The sequence below is a fragment of the Eleutherodactylus coqui genome, chromosome 6, assembly GCF_035609145.1.
Source record: "Eleutherodactylus coqui strain aEleCoq1 chromosome 6, aEleCoq1.hap1, whole genome shotgun sequence".
NCBI lineage: Eukaryota > Metazoa > Chordata > Amphibia > Anura > Eleutherodactylidae > Eleutherodactylus > Eleutherodactylus coqui.
In genome coordinates, this window is record NC_089842.1 from 170,286,339 (window position 1) to 170,304,253 (window position 17,915).

The 17,915-nt window shown below is 43.2% G+C and overlaps 1 protein-coding gene across 1 annotated transcript in view; it reads left to right on the forward strand.

Annotated features, from left to right (window-relative positions):
• The window catches only part of KCNH5 (potassium voltage-gated channel subfamily H member 5), a 343,547-nt gene extending 325,885 nt beyond the window's left edge, over nucleotides 1–17,662 (forward strand). The window contains exon 11 of the mRNA XM_066605821.1: nucleotides 16,727–17,662. Coding sequence (XP_066461918.1) covers nucleotides 16,727–17,662 — 936 coding nt within the window. The remainder of the gene's footprint in view (nucleotides 1–16,726) is intronic.
• The last annotated feature ends 253 nt before the right edge of the window (nucleotides 17,663–17,915 follow it).

Genomic DNA, 17,915 nt, shown 5'->3' on the forward strand with positions numbered 1-17,915 from the left:
CCATGCCCAGGACGAACGCAAATAAAAGTCTGGGGTCAAAAGGATTGTGATAGGGGAAAGTGCATATACACTGAACACCATAATAAAGTGAACTGCAAATGGGACTTCCGAGCAGACATCCAACAGCTGACAAACACCCAAACACTTACCTAGGATACCAATATGCAAGAGCAGATTGAATGTTTAAAGTATGTACGAGGTATTGGTTCGGATTTTGGCCAAGATACTCAAGCTCTTGAGCCCACGACAAGGGTCCTCGTTGTATTGTGAGTTCCTACTGTAACAAGACAACCCAAACCCCAGGGAGTCCTGCCTGCAAGTGGGGTGATCATCCCAATAGTGATGACTACACACTGGCACCTAGGGGCCTGGCTCGTCATGGATGGTAAATGGCATACAAGTAGAAAAGGACACTGTTTACACCGACAGACAAGGGAATCCCACCCTGAACCTCATGTATGCAGCAGCACCAAGCAAAGATGCATGACTACAAACACCAGGGTTCTGAGCGGAATGAGGAGAAAGCTTAATAACCAGCTCCCTTTAGCAAGAGCTGCCGGCATTTATGTGCAGCAGACCAGTGGTGATTGGCTAACTGGAGCAATACATACCCAGCCAGCTCAATCATCCTATACCTGTGGAAGTGTGCTCCTGGAAACCAATAGAACTACCGGTCCCAGGAGCACAACGTGACCTTACCATGCACAATACATTTCTTCTAGGTTGAACCTTTCATTGCAGATCACTTAGTTTCACAAGTCTTAGGTCAAAAAGTTTTGGTGCAACACACTTTGCTTAAACCAAGTTCAACAGATGATCTCAGTTTACCTGAACCGGGATCAATCATGGTTGGTTCAACTAGCCCTTAGAGAAAAAAGCACTTTCTAGCTATTGATTCATAAATGACCAGAGGTATAACCTGAAGCTCTTGAGCAAAATCTGTAATGGAACCAAGCTTAACTATCACACTTCATTCATAGTACTATTCTTCAAAAAAAAGTAGATGGACCTTTTGGGCCCCCTTAGGCTGGCCGCTCTCACCCCTTATAGTTATGCCCCTGTGAATGACCTCTTTTTCCGCATAAAGGATTAGCTATGTTAATTTGAATATATCTATTACTTTTTGTTACTTATTATATTTGCTCTTAGCGCTTTAGGCTTTTGTAGGTCGGATTTTTCCCTGAACTTAGTGATGCAAGACGTCAATTTCATTTAACTGAAATCCCAAGGCAGTACAACAGTTTTAGTTTAAAGCTGAAAACTCCTACTATATGCAGTACATCAATCTTTCAGTGTGTTTGAAACTGATTAAAATCTTAAAACCAGCATTTTCTTTGGCTTGGGAATAGGATCATTACATTTGCTTTGAGGGAAGAGGCAGAGGGAAGTAGGTTTAATTAATTCTTGGTTGCTAGATAGAAATGATTGCGCTGAAAATCCACCTGTTGGAGCTGGAGAGTATTTACTGCATATTTTATTGTATTTTGCTTTTAGAGAAACAGTATGGTATAAAGCATCAGATATAGCAGTTGGTCTTAAATATCTTGCAGGTCATGTGACCACCAGTTTCACAGGTTGTCCTGCTGATGGTATCCCCAACACTCAGCTGTAATCTATGGAGGAATCTAGCATTAAGTGTTACATTTGTCTGCAGCACCACTGCAGGATAATTAAAGCATTGTACAGTTTACATTGAAATCAATGGGTTATCCATATAGTCCACAGACGTGTAAAGTCCTCCCAAGCAAGAAATACTGTACATTCTAGATGAGGCTCCTGAATGAAATACTCCCATCTATTAATTGAAAAGTTTTAAAACTTTTTATTTAATTTTAAAGGGTTGTCTCATGAATACAACCTGTTTTCAAAAAGAAGCCAGTTGATCGTCCAATTTCTATCATCCCTGGTGATCAGCTGGTATAACCATGTCTAGCTATTTTCCCTGCAGCTGTAATGCCTTTTAGGTACATAGCAGGAGGTCTCTTTATGATATCCAAATGCCTTAACCCTTTTAAGGTACCATTGGCTTAAAGGGGTTGTCCCGCGGCAGCAAGTGGGTCTATACACGTCTGTATGGCCATAATAATGCACTTTGTAATATACATTGTGCATTAATTATGAGCCATACAGAAGTTATAAAAAGTTTTATACTTACCTGCTCCGTTGCTAGCGTCCTCGTTCCCATGGAGCCGACTAATTTTCGCCCTCCGATGGCCAAATTAGCCGCGCTTGCGCAGTCCAGGTCTTCTCCTGTTCTCTATGGGGCTCCGTGTAGCTCCGTGTAGCTCCGCCCCGTCACGTGCCGATTCCAGCCAATCAGGAGGCTGGAATCGGCAATGGACCGCACAGAAGAGCTGCGGTCCACGGAGGAAGAGGATCCCGGCGGCCATCTTCACCGGTAAGTATAGAAGTCACCGGAGCGCGGGGATTAAGGTAAGCGCTCCGGTAAGCTTTCTTTAGGTCCCTGCATCGGGGTTGTCTCGTGCCGAACGGGGGAGGGGGGGGGTTGAAAAAAAAAAAACCCGTTTCGGCGCGGGACAACCCCTTTAACTCCTTGATTTCTCAGTAGCCCTGAATTGGATCAAGTTTTTGTGGTGCTTGCACATAAGGATCTTCCTTGTCATTACATAAATCGATAACAGTCTTACAAACCCAGTGCAAGTATATTTGCTTCCTAGTACAAATGCGTTACTGCTGCAGGAACAGAAATCTATCAATTTGTAGCCAACAAAATAAATGACATTGCTGACTTTCCTAGGCACTGCATTAGGTGCCAATTCATAGTCTCTGCTATAAGGTAGTTCTAAAAACAGTTTTTTACTTATCCTTGTAAAACATATGTCCAATAGTTTGCCAAATACGGTATATTAAATAAGGTTGCCTGGGTAAGCAAATCCATGCGCATATATTCTAGAGGGTTAATAGCGAGAGATCCTTCATTGATGATCTTAACCCTCTATTAGCCAGAGCAAAGAGCAACTGCAAGGAACATCTCTCTGGAATACCCAGCAAGCCTATACATTATCCTTGTTCACACGAGCGTTGTTTTAGCGCAATATAAGCGCTTTAAAAGATTGCAGCTATACTGCATTTAAGATTGCGTGAATGAGTGATTTCCAACTATTTTAATTAGCTGTGAAATTGCCCGTTCACACGATCGGATGTGCGAGGTGCGTGTTTTCCAGCTCCCATTAGACTCTATGGAAAGCACGCACCAAAGATAGGTCAGGCCCTATCTTTCATGCACCACAGACCTTAGGGCGCCTACCCACTTGCGTTGCCGATTTTCGCGCGTGAAAAACGTGGCGTTTTCGCACGTTTTTTGCGTGTTTTTTGCAGCCCTCCATTGACAATCATGGGTGCATTAAGAGAAAAATAAGGAGACATATGCAACTGACAGTTCCTATGTGAAAAAACCCCACGAAACGGAAAAAAAAACCCAGATGGACAAGAACACATTCTATACTAATTGCTCTTGAGAAAAAACGCAAAACATCACAGGAAAAAAAATCGCAAGTGGGTAGGCACCCTTAGATGCGAGCTCTGCAGTTGCATGTCCTATCTTTGTAAGGTGTGAGTATGTTGCATGTCTAAAATTTCTTCGGCTGAACGGCTCTATAGGAAACCATTGGTTCTAGAAGCTCTTTCTTTGCGCTCCTCTAAAGTGCTGAAACAGCACTTGTGTGAACGAGGCCTCAAACAGATTTCCCACTGATTTCAATGGGCATCATGGTGGCACTGCAAGGAAATTGAACACTTGGTGCAGTTTTCCTGAAGATTACAGCTGTCCTTTGGGGGTCTCAGCAGTATGACACCCTGAGATAGCAGGACCCTAACAAAAAGGATTGTCTAGCGCACCTTTAAGCAATTGGTTTTGACTATTAACTATCATTTTTTTTAAATCTCTCATTAAACATGTCTTTTAGCTGAAAATCACACAATTGCCTTCTCCATTTAGGGCTGCTTCACATGAGCGTATACGCACATACACTCGCCTCAGCGTAACGTATTTCAGCATAAACGAGGTTGATTTGCACACGTGTCTGTGCATATTGCTATACTTTTTGCGTACGCAGGGCAGGGTTCACACACGTGTGCGACACACCCCATCCATGGATTAAAAGGCTATTGAGCCTAATGAGGTCCAGATGTTTTCTATTTCCCAGGGTTTTGCGCAGTATTTCATGCATGCCCTTGCTTATTTGCGCACCTCTCATAGACTTCCATGGGGGCCTTTTCTGCGCAATATGCAGAAAGATAGAGCAGGTCCTACTTTTTTCCACACGTGTGAAATGCGTGCAGCAAACACTCATGAGAGAGCAAATCCATTGACATCAATGAGTTCTATTTTCTGTATTTTGCGCTCATATGTTTTACACGTGCAAAAACGGTTTTGTGCAAGTGGTAGAAACTTGCTGTTACCTTTTTACTTTATAAAATCTATTGTAGCTATGAGCTGGCTATTAACCGTTTTGCTGTACAAGGCAGAAGCTCTTATTTTAGTTCTTAGAAAGGATCTGTATCAAATAAATCAGTTCCCATGAGTGGACAAAGAATGTGACATTTTTGCAGTGCTTGCCTACCCTGAAACAGTAATTGATTTTGTTTCCAGTCCGGACCATTCATTAAGGTCACTTTTTACAGGTCAGTTTCCTACAATTTCACTTAAATAGTATTTTCATTAGAGTCATAGATAGATTTTCCTTCAACTGGGGCAAACATTGACTTTGCTGCCCTTTCCTATAAATACCCTGGCCAAGGCTTTGGGATTTGTTGGTACATGGTCTTCCATCACCCCTTAGATTTGCCCTTGCAGCTATTTGATCTCATTTTTTGCAAAACATAAGATTTCAAGTCTAAAGTTTGCACACAATGAAATTCATCAAATTGGGACCTATGGCCAACCCTGCTTTACGCAGATGAAATACTTGTTCTTAGATTCTCAGTTCAGACACATGGTAACAACCTCGGTGAACACTCAACTGTAAGATAATAGATTGACAGGACATAAATGATTACAAGCAGCCCGAAAGTCGGAGCCAGCCATGGAAACCCACCAGTAGGATGATTATATATCTGCCAAAGCTTTTTGTTGAAACATCTGTCAGCTTTGGCAGAAATCTTCTGAGATACTCAGCAACGGCCGCCATAAAGCAGAATGACGAAAACACTGCAGATTTCAGCGTTCCCTTCCTGCTGAGAGCCGCTCTCCAGACAACTTGAGCTCTGCTTCATCTTTTATTTTCATTGAATCAGTCATGATGTTGTGTCAATGTGTTGCCAAAGTGAGGGACTGCAGTAACTGGCATTGTAGATCCTGCAGAAGGGCAAAAATTCTAGATAGATCTCACTTAGCTTACCAAATACATTGTTGTCATATATGATCACATTGCTTTACTATATTGTTTGCTGTGTGCATTGTATACAGTGGAGAAAGAAAGATTTTTTTCAAGCAAACCCCAATCTCAATTTTAAGCAAGCTTTCCCTCCTGTAATATAGCATAAAATACAAAGGAAATATTCTAATATATTTTTTTAAATCTGTACTTTTATGTCATGGTTGACTCGGATGGTAACATTTGTTTAAGTTAATAGTGTTCAGCGAACTGAACCAGCCAAATCCTATTTTAGGTCGAACTTTGCGAGAAGGGGGTGGAAGACCTCCTGTGGCTCAGTGGGCAACACCATTGCCCTGTAATACTGGGGTTCTAGGCTGAAATCTGACAAAGGAAAATATCTGCATGAGTTTGTCTGTTGTCCCTGTGACGGTGTAGGCTTTGTCTTATTTATATAGTGCATACATTTATTGAGGAGGAGGAAGCATGGTTGCTGACTAGAGATGAGCGAACGTGCTCGTTTAGGACAATTACTCGATCAAACATGGCTTTTTTTCGAAAAACTGCTTATTCGGGCGAAAAGATTTGGGGGCGGCGGGGTGGAGCTGGGGTAGCAGGGGGAACAGGGGGGAGCTCTCTCTCTCTCTCCCCCCCCCCACTCCCCACCGCACTCCCCGCTCACCCCCGGCACCCCCTAAATCTTTTCACCCGATTAGGCAGTTACTCGAAAAAAATGATGCTCGATCGAGTAATTGCTCTAAACGAGCATGTTCGCTCTTCTCTATTGCTAACTGTTCAAGTCTGACCAAGGATAACATTTGCATCGAGTTAAATAAAGATGATTATGAACCACAGAGGGAACATACAAACTCCTGGCAGATGTTGTCAGGAGTTGGACCCCAGCACTGCAGGGCAACAGTGCTAACTAGAGATGAGCGACCGTACTCACTAAGGTGAATCTTTTGGCACGAGCGGGCATGTACTCAAAAATGGCAATACTTGCTCAAGTAATTTGCCTTAGCGAGTACACTCGCTCAACTCTAGTGCTAACCGCTGAGCCGCAGGAGAAGAACAACCGCCACCACCATTTGGCCAGGATTGTTATTACTGGTTTTGTTCAACCTAATTTGGACCAAAGCAAACTTTTTTCTGAATTTCAGCCAAGCAGCCGAACCGAACTTTTACACATTTTGCTTATCTCTATTTATAAAGTAATCACCAACATTAGCAGAGCCAGTGTTAGGGGATAGAAAACTGTGAAATTGCCCAAGGCCCCCAGTCCTTATAGGGTTTTTATGACAAGACTCTCAGCAATAACCCAAAAGTGAAATCAGAAAATATTCCACTTGACTCTCCAGTCCAATAGTCTAGAACAATGTTCAATTACAGACAGTGCTCTGCCCAATCATAGCAAGAACTGTGTGGCTGTTATACAGTTACACACTCTTCTCTGCTTCCAGACCAGCACTGATCCCCATGATAGACTCACTTATCTTGTTGGCCTTTTTGTTACAATCCCATTAGGTGTTGAAGATCACCAAGAACATTATACCGAACTCCTTCACTTCCCAGGGCCACAACAAATGATATAATTAAATCTTTTATTACTAGAGATGAGTGAGCATGCTCGTCCGAGCTTGATGATCGTTCGAGCATCAGCATGCCCGATGTACACGTTACTCGAGCCAAGCACCTCACGGTGATCGAAAAAAATTTCACACTCCCCTCCCCACATGTTTTCAATGGAGCCGTGGCACCCCTGAATTGTTTTTCATGGAAGGGCTTTAAAAAGTAAGCCCTACCCTGAAAAACAATCATTTTAGTGTAAAAAAAAAAAAGAAGACAAATAAACGTACCTCCCCGCCGCTGCCGTGTCCCCCGCGGGGATAAAGAACACATCTGCTGCACGCACAGATGTTTCCTTCATCCTGCTAGTAAAAAGAATTCCCTGCTGCTACATCTGCCACATCTGTGACAGATGCAGCAGAGGAATTCTTCAATTCCCTACCGCAGTTAGTGCTGCCTTTGATTGGCTGAGCACAGTGACCAATCAGAGGCAGCTCTCAGCTGTCATTCAATAACTGAGAGCTGCCTCTGATTGGTCACAGTGCTCAGCCAATCAGAGGCAGCACTCACCCATTCATGAATTCATGAATGGGTGAGTGCTGCCTCTGATTGGCTGAGCGCAGGGACCAATCAGAGGCAGCCCATTCAGCAGGCGGGGATTTTAAAGCTGAAGAAAGGTGAGTATTCTTTTTTTAAATTGTTTTATTTATCATTTCTTCTTGTTTTTCCAGGAAGGGCTTATGTTTAAAGCCCTTCCCTGAAAAACAATTACCGGATGCCGGCAGCAAGATCCTCTACCGCAGCTGTCATCTGTGACAGCTGTTGTAGGGAATTCTTTATTCCCCGCAGGGATGAAGAATTCCTTTGCTGCATCTGTCACAATTCTTTTTCCTCATGGGGATGAAGGAAACATCTTCCGCATGCGGCAGATGTGTTCTTCATCCCCACGGGGACATGGCAGCGGTGGACAGGTAAGGTTTTTTTTTTTATTTATTTATTTTATTTACACTAAAATTATTGTTTTTCAGGGAAGGGCTTGTGTTTAAAGCCCTTCCCTCAAAACCGCAGCTGTCATGTGGTACAGCTGCGGTAGGGAATTGAAGAATTCCTCTGCTACATCTGTCACAGAAGTGGCTGGTGCAGCAGCAGGGAATTCTTTTTACTAGTGGGGATGAAGGAAACATCTGCGACATGTGGCAGATGTGTTCTTCATCCCTGCGGGGGACACAGCAGAGATAAGTTTATTTATGTATTTCTTTTTTACACTAAAATGATTGTTTTTCTGGGAAGGGCTTATATGCAAAGCCCTTCCCTGAAAAACAATTCAGGGGTATCGGCAGACCATTGTTTTCAATGGAGCCACCGGTAGCAGCCACCTTGAAAAATGCTCGAGTCTTCCATTGACTTCAATGGGGTTCGTTACTCGAAACGAGCTCCCGAGCATTACGAAAAACTCGGCTCGAGTAACAAGCACCCAAGCATTTTGGTGCTCGCTCATCTCTATTTATTACGTTAAACACCCTGATATTAAACAATTACCCCAATCACTGCCATGGAGCACCAGAGATTTAGCATAAAGTCATTCACTTGCATAGTCATTAATTTCTTTATCCAGGGCCCATTTTTTATAAAACTATCCGTGAACACTAGTCCTGATGAGTTCTGAAATCTGCAGAAGGTGTAACCAGCTTGCATGAGGCAATGACTGAAAGCAGACTTTCTTTAGGGTACCCTTCCATTAAGATGCAGAGCATACAGGGTAATGCAGTTCTTGCACATATTGGACTACAGCGCCTGGTGACAATAGCTATTAAAAATGGCCACTATTTTGCATTTTAGTTTTCGAAGAACCTCTTGTGAACTCTGTTTTCTATGTCTTTATCTTATAAATTGCCCAAACGGTGACATCAGTTATCACAACCATCAATTACCATATTTATCAATATTTTAATCTTATATTTTCGTTAAAATTTTAATTGAATTAATAGATCAGTAGAGTCCAGTATTATAAATTCTGTAGGTGAGGCGTCATCGATGTGACATCACCCAATAATCAGCAAGTAATATTACTTAACACCAATTTCAGAGAATCTAAAATTTGTCTGAAGAAAAAGCTTAATAAAAGTAAATTAAACACACTTTATGTATTCAAAAACATAATCATTTCCTGCCTGTACTAAAATATACCAGCATGACTCATACCTGCCAACAAGCAGAATCTACTCTGTACATTTACAGCTACCGTGGGTGGATTTAAATTTAATAATGTGTCAAATTATTGTATTTCTGGGTGGAGTAGAGTTGTTTTGGGACATGACCTACTTTGTTATACATTTCAGTTAAAAATGTTGGTAGTTAAGCAATAACTATAACCTGTTACTGACATGAATTAAAAGGCAATTTGAGCCATATAGGTCTTCCACTATATCTAGTATGTAACTATCAGTGTTGTAGTCTTAGGTAAAGACCCTTGGTGCAAGCACTGAGTCATGATTAACTCCTAGGGTGACGTTTTCTCGGCATACTGTTTTTGCAGGGTGGTTTGCCATTGCCCAGTCATGTTTTACCCCCTGGCAAGCTGGGTACTCATTTTACTGACCACAGAAGGATGAGTCAACCTTGAGTTGGGTACGTGAGCCATGCAGAGATTGAACCCGCAACCTTCAGGTCGTGAGCGAGAGCTTAGGATTGTATTTCTGCTGCCTTAACACTCTTCGCCACACGAGGCTCATGTTGTATGTTGCAGGACATTTATACAGAATATAAGTAGTTGCATCACTATGTTTAGCAGATGGAATCCCAACCATTCTTCATACTTTTCTCGCTCATGAGGTTCCACTGTAGCACTGTATTGCACTTACACAATGGAGAAGTAATGCTCTATTAAAATATGCCTTATATCTAGAATAGTTTATTAATTCAACATATAAATTGTAAATGTAATTACTGCATCTACCACTAGAAGCTCCTGAATAATAGGACTACTTTAAAAAACAAACCTTAGTAATCATATGTAGCACTGCCGTAATATCTATTTTCAAGGTCATAAAATGCAATTACGGTGCCTTTAGTAAAATTACAGTGAATAGATTCAAGATGCACAAAACATATTTACAACTATGAGGTCTGTGGACCCGGATAATAAATATTAAATGCAGGCAATTTACCAAGTTAAATAAAATCAATGAATTCAGCACTACGTACATAACTACACTATTGCGTTAAGTTGATGTCATATTAATTATGCTGTCGCAAGGTACAGTTACATTGCATTATTTATCAGGCTATCAATTATTCATTTATGCAGCGCTCATAAACTGGGACATTAACGTTCCACTTAATTAGCCAAAACCTGTTCATCAGCAGAGTAATTTTCCCAAAAAATAATTGGCTTGTTTTGGTGCTATTTTAACTAAGGAACACTAGTAAGCTTCCATATTATTTAAGCAGAAGGTTGGCTATAGTATTTTTTTATTTTATGAATATTTTATTGGTATTGAACATACCAATAACATAAAATTAAATAGATGCCCCTAGGTCAGTGGTGGTGAACCTATGGAACGCGTGCCAGAGTCAGCATGCAGAGCCCTCCCTACTGTCACGCACCGCCATCAGCTACTCACCACGTTAGTAGTGAATACTCCCCCGCCAGTATTCACTCACTGCTCTGCTACCTGTGCTGATCCCGGTGCACACTGTGATATCAGTGTGTAGCCGGGATCCTCCTCCCCCCTCCCCTGACGTCTCCTACTTGGTTCCATGAGAGCAGGTGGAGGAGGCATCCAGTGTGCACCGGGATCAGCGCAGAAATACCGAGCTGAGGAGCAGCAGAGCTTCCATGAGGAGGAAGGGGTAAGTATATGGGTGTCGGGGGGGGGGGGGAGATGGAGGGCCGCTGTGGGATGTCAATATTAGACTGGGGCTGCTGTGGGGTGTCACTATTACACTGGGCCGCTGTGGGGTGTCACTATTATACTGCGGGCCGCTGTGTGGTGTCACTATTATTCTGGGGGCCACTGTGGGATGTCACTAATACACTGGGGCTGCTGTGGGATGTCACTATTACACTAGGACCGCTGTGGGGTGTCACTATTATACTGGGGGCTGCTATGGGGGGTCACTATTTCACTGGGGGCTGCTGTGGGGGGGTCACTATTATACTAGGGGCCGCTGCGGGGGTGGTCACTATTATCGCTGGGATCACTGAGGGGGGTCACTATTGCCGCTGGGTTATGTTTACATGTGGCGGACATGGGCAGGGATGTTTCAAAATAGACAGCGTGCAGATTTTGACTGCTTTTTGGAAGCGGAAATGTTGCAGAATTTTCCACAGAAATTTCCACTGAGGACATTCTGCAGCATTTCCGCATCCAAAAAGCAGTCAATATCTGCACACTGTCTACTTTAAAGCGACCATGTTCTTTTTAGAACGAAGGGGGTAAAATCATACGTCGTGATAAGCCCCGCCCCCTGACATGTTGGCTTTTTGCAATAGATAAGTGGGTTTTGGGTTGCAGTTTGGGCACTCGGTCTCTAAAGGGTTCACCATCACTGCCCTAGGTTATAGGACCTGAGCCTGACAGCCACCTCTGCACCCCTACAGTTAAACTCAGATAGATAAATAAATAGATTATCTATCTATATATCTATCTATCTATCTGTTTAGTAAAAAGTCTATCTATGAGAAGTGTAATGGTCCTGAGTGAGCATTCCAGGGTTCAAAGCTAAAGTGAGTTGAACATGAAAAGTCACATTTGTCTTAAGTACAATGCAGTACAAGTACTGCACAATCTTTTGTCAAGGAACTGTAGCATTCAGTACAAACCTGTTGGACAATGAATTACATTATATTCGTATAAAGTATAAAGTTTCTACCAACACAGCTTGAGATATTCATTGAACCTTTATACCGTATTTATTGAGCCAGTCTGTTGAAAGAGACATTAATTAAAGGGATAGCGATCTTCCCTGATACCTGCTCAAGTAACATCCTCTATCTGCCAGGCAGTACAGATCTCTAAATAGAAATCAGAAGCATGTACCATATATCTGATCACTAGATTAATTCATTCACACCTTCAGGGAAATCTAACAAGACTTCAAAGAATAGATTCTAGGAAAATGATGGAGCTACATTTTGAAGGCACCCATACACATTAGATAGCAAATACTGAGGCATTCCTTTACTTACTAACTGCAGCTAAATGCCTCATTGCCTTTTACTTGAAGAATCATGTCTCCTTCCTTAAAGGGACTACATCAACAAGTTTGATTCTTAAATAAAATGAAATAGAGAAAAAGTTGGAGGAATCCTTTCAACAGGGGCTGGGGAAATCCCTTCATCCCCGCAGGGATGAAGGGATTCCCCATAGTGATAGGAGGCTGTTTTTACACGAAAAAGGTCTGCCTTCCACGTGCTTTCACATGGTGGAAAGTGTGATATCAGGCCAGATATCGGCCTCGCCCATGGGAAACTAGCCTAGATGGTCAGTGTGAAAAATGCAGGATTTTAGTACTTTTTAAAATCTACATTGTGACCTGTATGCCCTGGAGGTGCTTGCTTGTCCTGCGGCTAGCGTCTTGTCAGAGAGGGTGTTTAGTGCGGCTGGGGGAATTATCACGGATAAGCGTACCCGCCTGTCAACCGACAGTGCCGACAGGCTTACACTCATCAAGATGAACAAAGCCTGGATTTCCCCAGACTTCTCTTCTCCACCAGCGGACAGCAGCGATACCTAAGCAATACGTTGGCTGCACCCGCGGATGGAAGCATCGTTCTCTATCACCATAAAAAACGGGGACCTTTTAGCTTCATCAATCTGTGTATTATATTCATCCTCCTCCTCCTGCTCCTCCTCCTGAAACCTCACATAATCACGCTGAACGGGCAATTTTTCTTAGGCCCACAAGGCTCAGTCATATAATTTTTGTAAACAATTTTTATACGTTTCAATGCTCATTAAAGCGTTGAAACTTTCACCTGAACCAATTTTTATTTTAACTGGGCTGCCTCCTGGCCTAGTTACCAATTAAGCCACATTAACCAAAGCGATTAATGGGTTTCACCTGCCCTCTTGGTTGGGCATGGGCAATTTTTCTGACATACATTAGTACTGTTGGTACACCAATTTTTTGGGGCCCTCGCCTACAGTGTAATCCAATTAATTTTTTGCCCACCTGCATTAAAGCTGATTAAAGTTACATCAGCTGTGATGGGCAATGCAATGGGATATATTTATGTACCGCCAGTGGCTTCCTGGCACCCACCCATGCTGTGGGTCCACAGGGAGTTGTAACTGCATGTGTCCACTTCTAAAGAACCCCAGTCTGACTGGGGCATGCAGTGTGGGCCGAAGCCCACCTGCATTTAATCGGACGTTACCTCAGCTGTGATGGGCACTGCAATGGGATACATTTATGTACAGCTGGTGGGTTCCAGGGAGCCACCCATGCTGTGGGTGCACATGGAATTCCCATTGCAGAGTTGTACCTGCCTGGGACTATTTATAAAAAACCGCGGTCTGACTGGGGCATGCAGACACCTTGACAGAATGAATAGTGTGTGGCACATAGGTTCCCCATTGCTATGCCTACGTGTGCAGCTCCTGATGGTGGTGGCACAGGATTATATTTCTCATTGCTTCTGTACAGCATTGTGGGCTATTGCCCCGCCCCTTTTAAAGAGGGTCGCTGCCTAGCCGTGCCAACCCTCTGCAGTGTGTGCCTGCAGTTCCTCCTCACGGCAGACGCACTTATAAATAGACATGAGGGTGGTGTGGCATGAGGGCAGCTGAAGGCTGCGCAGGGACACTTTGGTGTGCGCTGTGGACACTGGGTCGTGCGGGGGGGTTGGGCAGCATGTAACCCAGGAGAAGTGGCAGCAGAGTGTCATGCAGGCAGTGATTGTGCTTTGTTGGAGGTAGTGTGGTGCTTAGCTGAGGTATGCATTGCTAATGAGGGCTTTTCAGAAGTAAAAGTTGTTGGGAGAGGGGGGGCCCACTCTTGCCGCTATTGTGGCTTAATAGTGGGACCTGGGAGCTTGAGATGCAGCCCAACATGTAGCCCCTCGCCTGCCCTATCCGTTGCTGTGTCGTTCCCATCACTTTCTTGAATTGCCCAGATTTTCACAAATGAAAACCTTAGCGAGCATCGGCAATATACAAAAATGCTCGGGTCGCCCATTGACTTCAATGGGGTTCGTTACGCGAAACGAACCCTCAAGCATCGCGATAATTTCGTCCCGAGTAACGAGCACCCGAGCATTTTGGTGCTCGCTCATCTCTAATAATAACATTAAGTAAAAGTGTCCAAGTGACTTTGTGTGCGCTCCCTAATTGATGCGAAGAAGGTTCCAGTCCCCCAATGGTTAAGGTGTTAGAAAACATCTCAGTATCATTTGTTGAGCTCATTAGGGAGATAATGAACCACAAAGTAAAACTTTAATAATGTAATGATAGCATGTGCTACTGGTAATTGAGCAGATAATATTCTAGCCTGTAACCCTTTAGTTACACTCTGAACATTATAACATTCTCAGGCTTTAAGGTATTGGGTAGAAAATAAGCTATTTGTGAAATTATCAACAGTATTAGGTTCTATAGGGCTTTTTCACTTAAAGTATGTATAAGAAAAAGTCAGGCGTCCTCTTTTGTCAAGCTATGTCTGTCAATATTAGTTAGTAGCAAGGGCTAGGGTGACAACCGGTGTTACAGCTTGTAAAGGAATTTTCCCTTATCTATTTCATCCTCCTGCATGTTGTAGTTATGCAGCAGCATACAGATGGATGATGTACCACTGCCAAGTGAATGTGGCTGAGCTGCAGTACCACAGTCCTATGAATGAGTTTATCACTCTTTCAATAGTATATGTCCTTTATTCTGCTTATCAAGGTTTTTCATGGAAAACCACTGTAAACAGTAACTGAATAAAAACCATTAAATAACTGGTAGTAGCAATCCCATTAGTAATGGAAGAGGGAGGTTCAAGGATTTTTATTTAATGGCTCTTTAAAGGGGTTGTCCAGTGGGGGTCAGGGGAATCTTAAAAGTGTGGGTTGTTTAACATATCATAGTTATACTTACCTTATTGGTGTCCTGTGCACTCCCAGCCCCTGCCACTCCAGTTCCCACCAGTCTTGGTCTGCTTCTGGGTAGTTTGATAACCTGCTGTCAAAACATGTGACTGCTGCAGCCAATCAGTGATCTCAGCTGTACCATTGCTGGTAATTGGCTGCAGCAGTAAGATGCTTTGGCGGGATGTGATTAGCTGCCCCTTTACAGATGGAGGTCAAAGGCTACCATATAATGGTGCAGCTACAGGCTTGTGTGCCCAGGTGCAAAAGCAAACTACCACCTGCAGCAATAATAGGGTTAACACATGATAGAAAAGTATTTTATTCTCATGAGAAGGATAGAAAAAATAGAAGAATCAGAGTGAAATAATCCTGGATAGAAACATTATGTAACCCTTTCACTGCTGGAAAGGTGACTACTGCTCACAAGCACTGAAGACAATTGGGAGTTTAAAGGGGTGGTCTCGCGCCGAAACGGTTTTTTTTTTTCCATAGGCCCCCCGTTCGGCGCAAGACAACCCCAAGGGATGTGTTAAAAAAAACAAAAACATATTACTTACCCGAATCCCTGCTCTGCGACGTCTTCCTTCTTCTTCCTTCACCAAGATGGCCGCCGGGATCTTCACCCACGATGCACCGCGGGTCCTTTCCCATGGTGCACCGTGGGCTCTGTGCGGTCCATTGCCGATTCCAGCCTCCTGATTGGGTGGAATCGGCACACGTGATGGGGCGGAGCTACGTGATGATGCGTAGAAGGGGGCGGAGCCAGAACGCCGCTCGTGCCGGACAGAGCAGAAGGGGAGAAGACCGCACAGTGCAAGTGCGTCTAAAAAAGCAAGAAGACATCAGAATTAGACGGATCCATGGAGACGGGGATGCCAGCAACGGATCAGGTAAGTGAATAACTTCTGTATGGCTCATATTTAATGCACAATGTATATTACAAAGTGCATTAATATGGCCATACAGAAGTGTATAACCCCACTTGCTGCCGCGAGACAACCTCTTTAAGGGTTATTCATTGTGAACATTCCAGGGCCAATGAGTCTTGTACCAGGTATAGCACATACAGCAGGCTTATGAGGGGGGCATATTACTGTTATTACACACTGAGTCCACTGAGGGGTTTCCTACAGACAATAGCTCAGGGGCTTTCTGCAGTGACAGGAAGAAGGCAGCATGTTGTCTTTCATTTGGAAGTTCATGGGAGTCATCCATAAAGGGAAGTGCAGTGGAAATCAGACTCTTGTTGTTTATTGCATTCACTCCAGGTCGTAAGGTGTAAGGGGTAAAAAACCTGCCTTACCTCTGGGGCAAAGCCAAGCAATGTTAGTGGTGAGGGGTGCCCTTGGGCCCACTAGCTTATGGGCCCGGGTGCAATTGCAACCCCTATAACTCCTATAGCTGTGCCACTTGGACCAGAGCGAGGAGATAGGAGTGCATGGGTCATTAATAGGATGAATTAGTATAAGTCTGTTTTAACATATACCATATGCCTTAAAGTTCATTGAAATGTTTATTCTTGTTTTGTCTGGACATATGAGTCATGCATCTCAGACCTTACTGAAAAAAAAGTAAAGAACTGTAATAAAATAGGAATGTACTTTCATCCAAATTCTTATTACAATATTTCACTCTCCTGCCTCGGAGCTATGCATTTATACATAAAAAAGGAAATTGCTGTATACAAGGTTTCCTGACCAAGCATGTCTTATTTCTAACTCTGTTTTTTAATGTTTTTTTGTTCTACCAGATTGTATTCCGCAAAATCAGTGATGTAAAGAAAGAAGAGGAAGAGCGACTGCGGCAGAAGAATGAGGTGACCCTTACTATCCCAGTAGACCATCCTGTACGGAAGCTCTTTCAGAAATTCAAACAGCAGAAAGAGTTACGGAATCAAGGCTCGGCACACAGTGACCTGGAAAGGAACCAAATCCAAGTGGAGAATCGTTCCATGCACAATGGAGCTGTTATTACTGGCACCAGCGTTGTAACCGTGTCCCAGATAACACCCATTCAGACATCTCTTTCTTATGTCAGAACCAGCGAGTCATTGAAACAGAACAACAGGGATGTCATAGAACTAAAGCCAAATGGCAACAGCGATCCGAAATGTCTTAAAGTGACCAGTCCCATACGCATGAAGAACGCTAATGCAAAGGGTTGGCTGAGATTAAAGAACAATATGCAGGCTCAGGAAGAGAAAAAAGAGGATTGGAATAATGTAACAAAGGCAGAGTCAATGGGCTTGCTTTCAGATGACCCCAAATGTATTGATCCAGAAAGTGGGGTGTCAAAAAATCCCTTAAGGAAAACAGACTCTTGTGACAGTGGTATCACAAAAAGTGACCTTCGTTTAGACAAAGCAGGAGAAACTCGTAGTCCGCTTGAACATAGTCCAATCCAAGCTGATGCAAAGCACCCTTTTTACCCTATCCCTGAACAGGCCTTACAGACCACGCTGCAAGAGGTTAAACATGAGCTCAAGGACGACATCCAGTCTCTAAGCTGTCGCATGACCTCCCTTGAACAGCAGGTGGCGGAAATCCTAAAACTGTTATCAGAAAAGAAAGCTCCCCCAACACCTCCAAAAACACCTCCCAGCCCCATCCAAATACCATGTCAGGATATTTTTAGTGTTTCAAGGCCGGTGACTCCGGATTCAGAAAAAGATGAAATTCATGTATAACATATACTGAACATGTGTGTGAATGGGGTGTATGCGTGCATATATGCAGATATAAAGTAGGAATATATATGGATGTATGCAGTCATACTTATATAATCTCAATGTTTTTGGTGCACTGTTCCCTCTAAGTAGAGTGATCTGGAAATGGCAGCGTTCCTTTACGAATATGATTGGTTGCACTGAACGGTACATCCAAGAGGGAGCTTCCGATCTGACTCCGATTTAACTCTTTCATTTCCAGAATGAAGAGCTT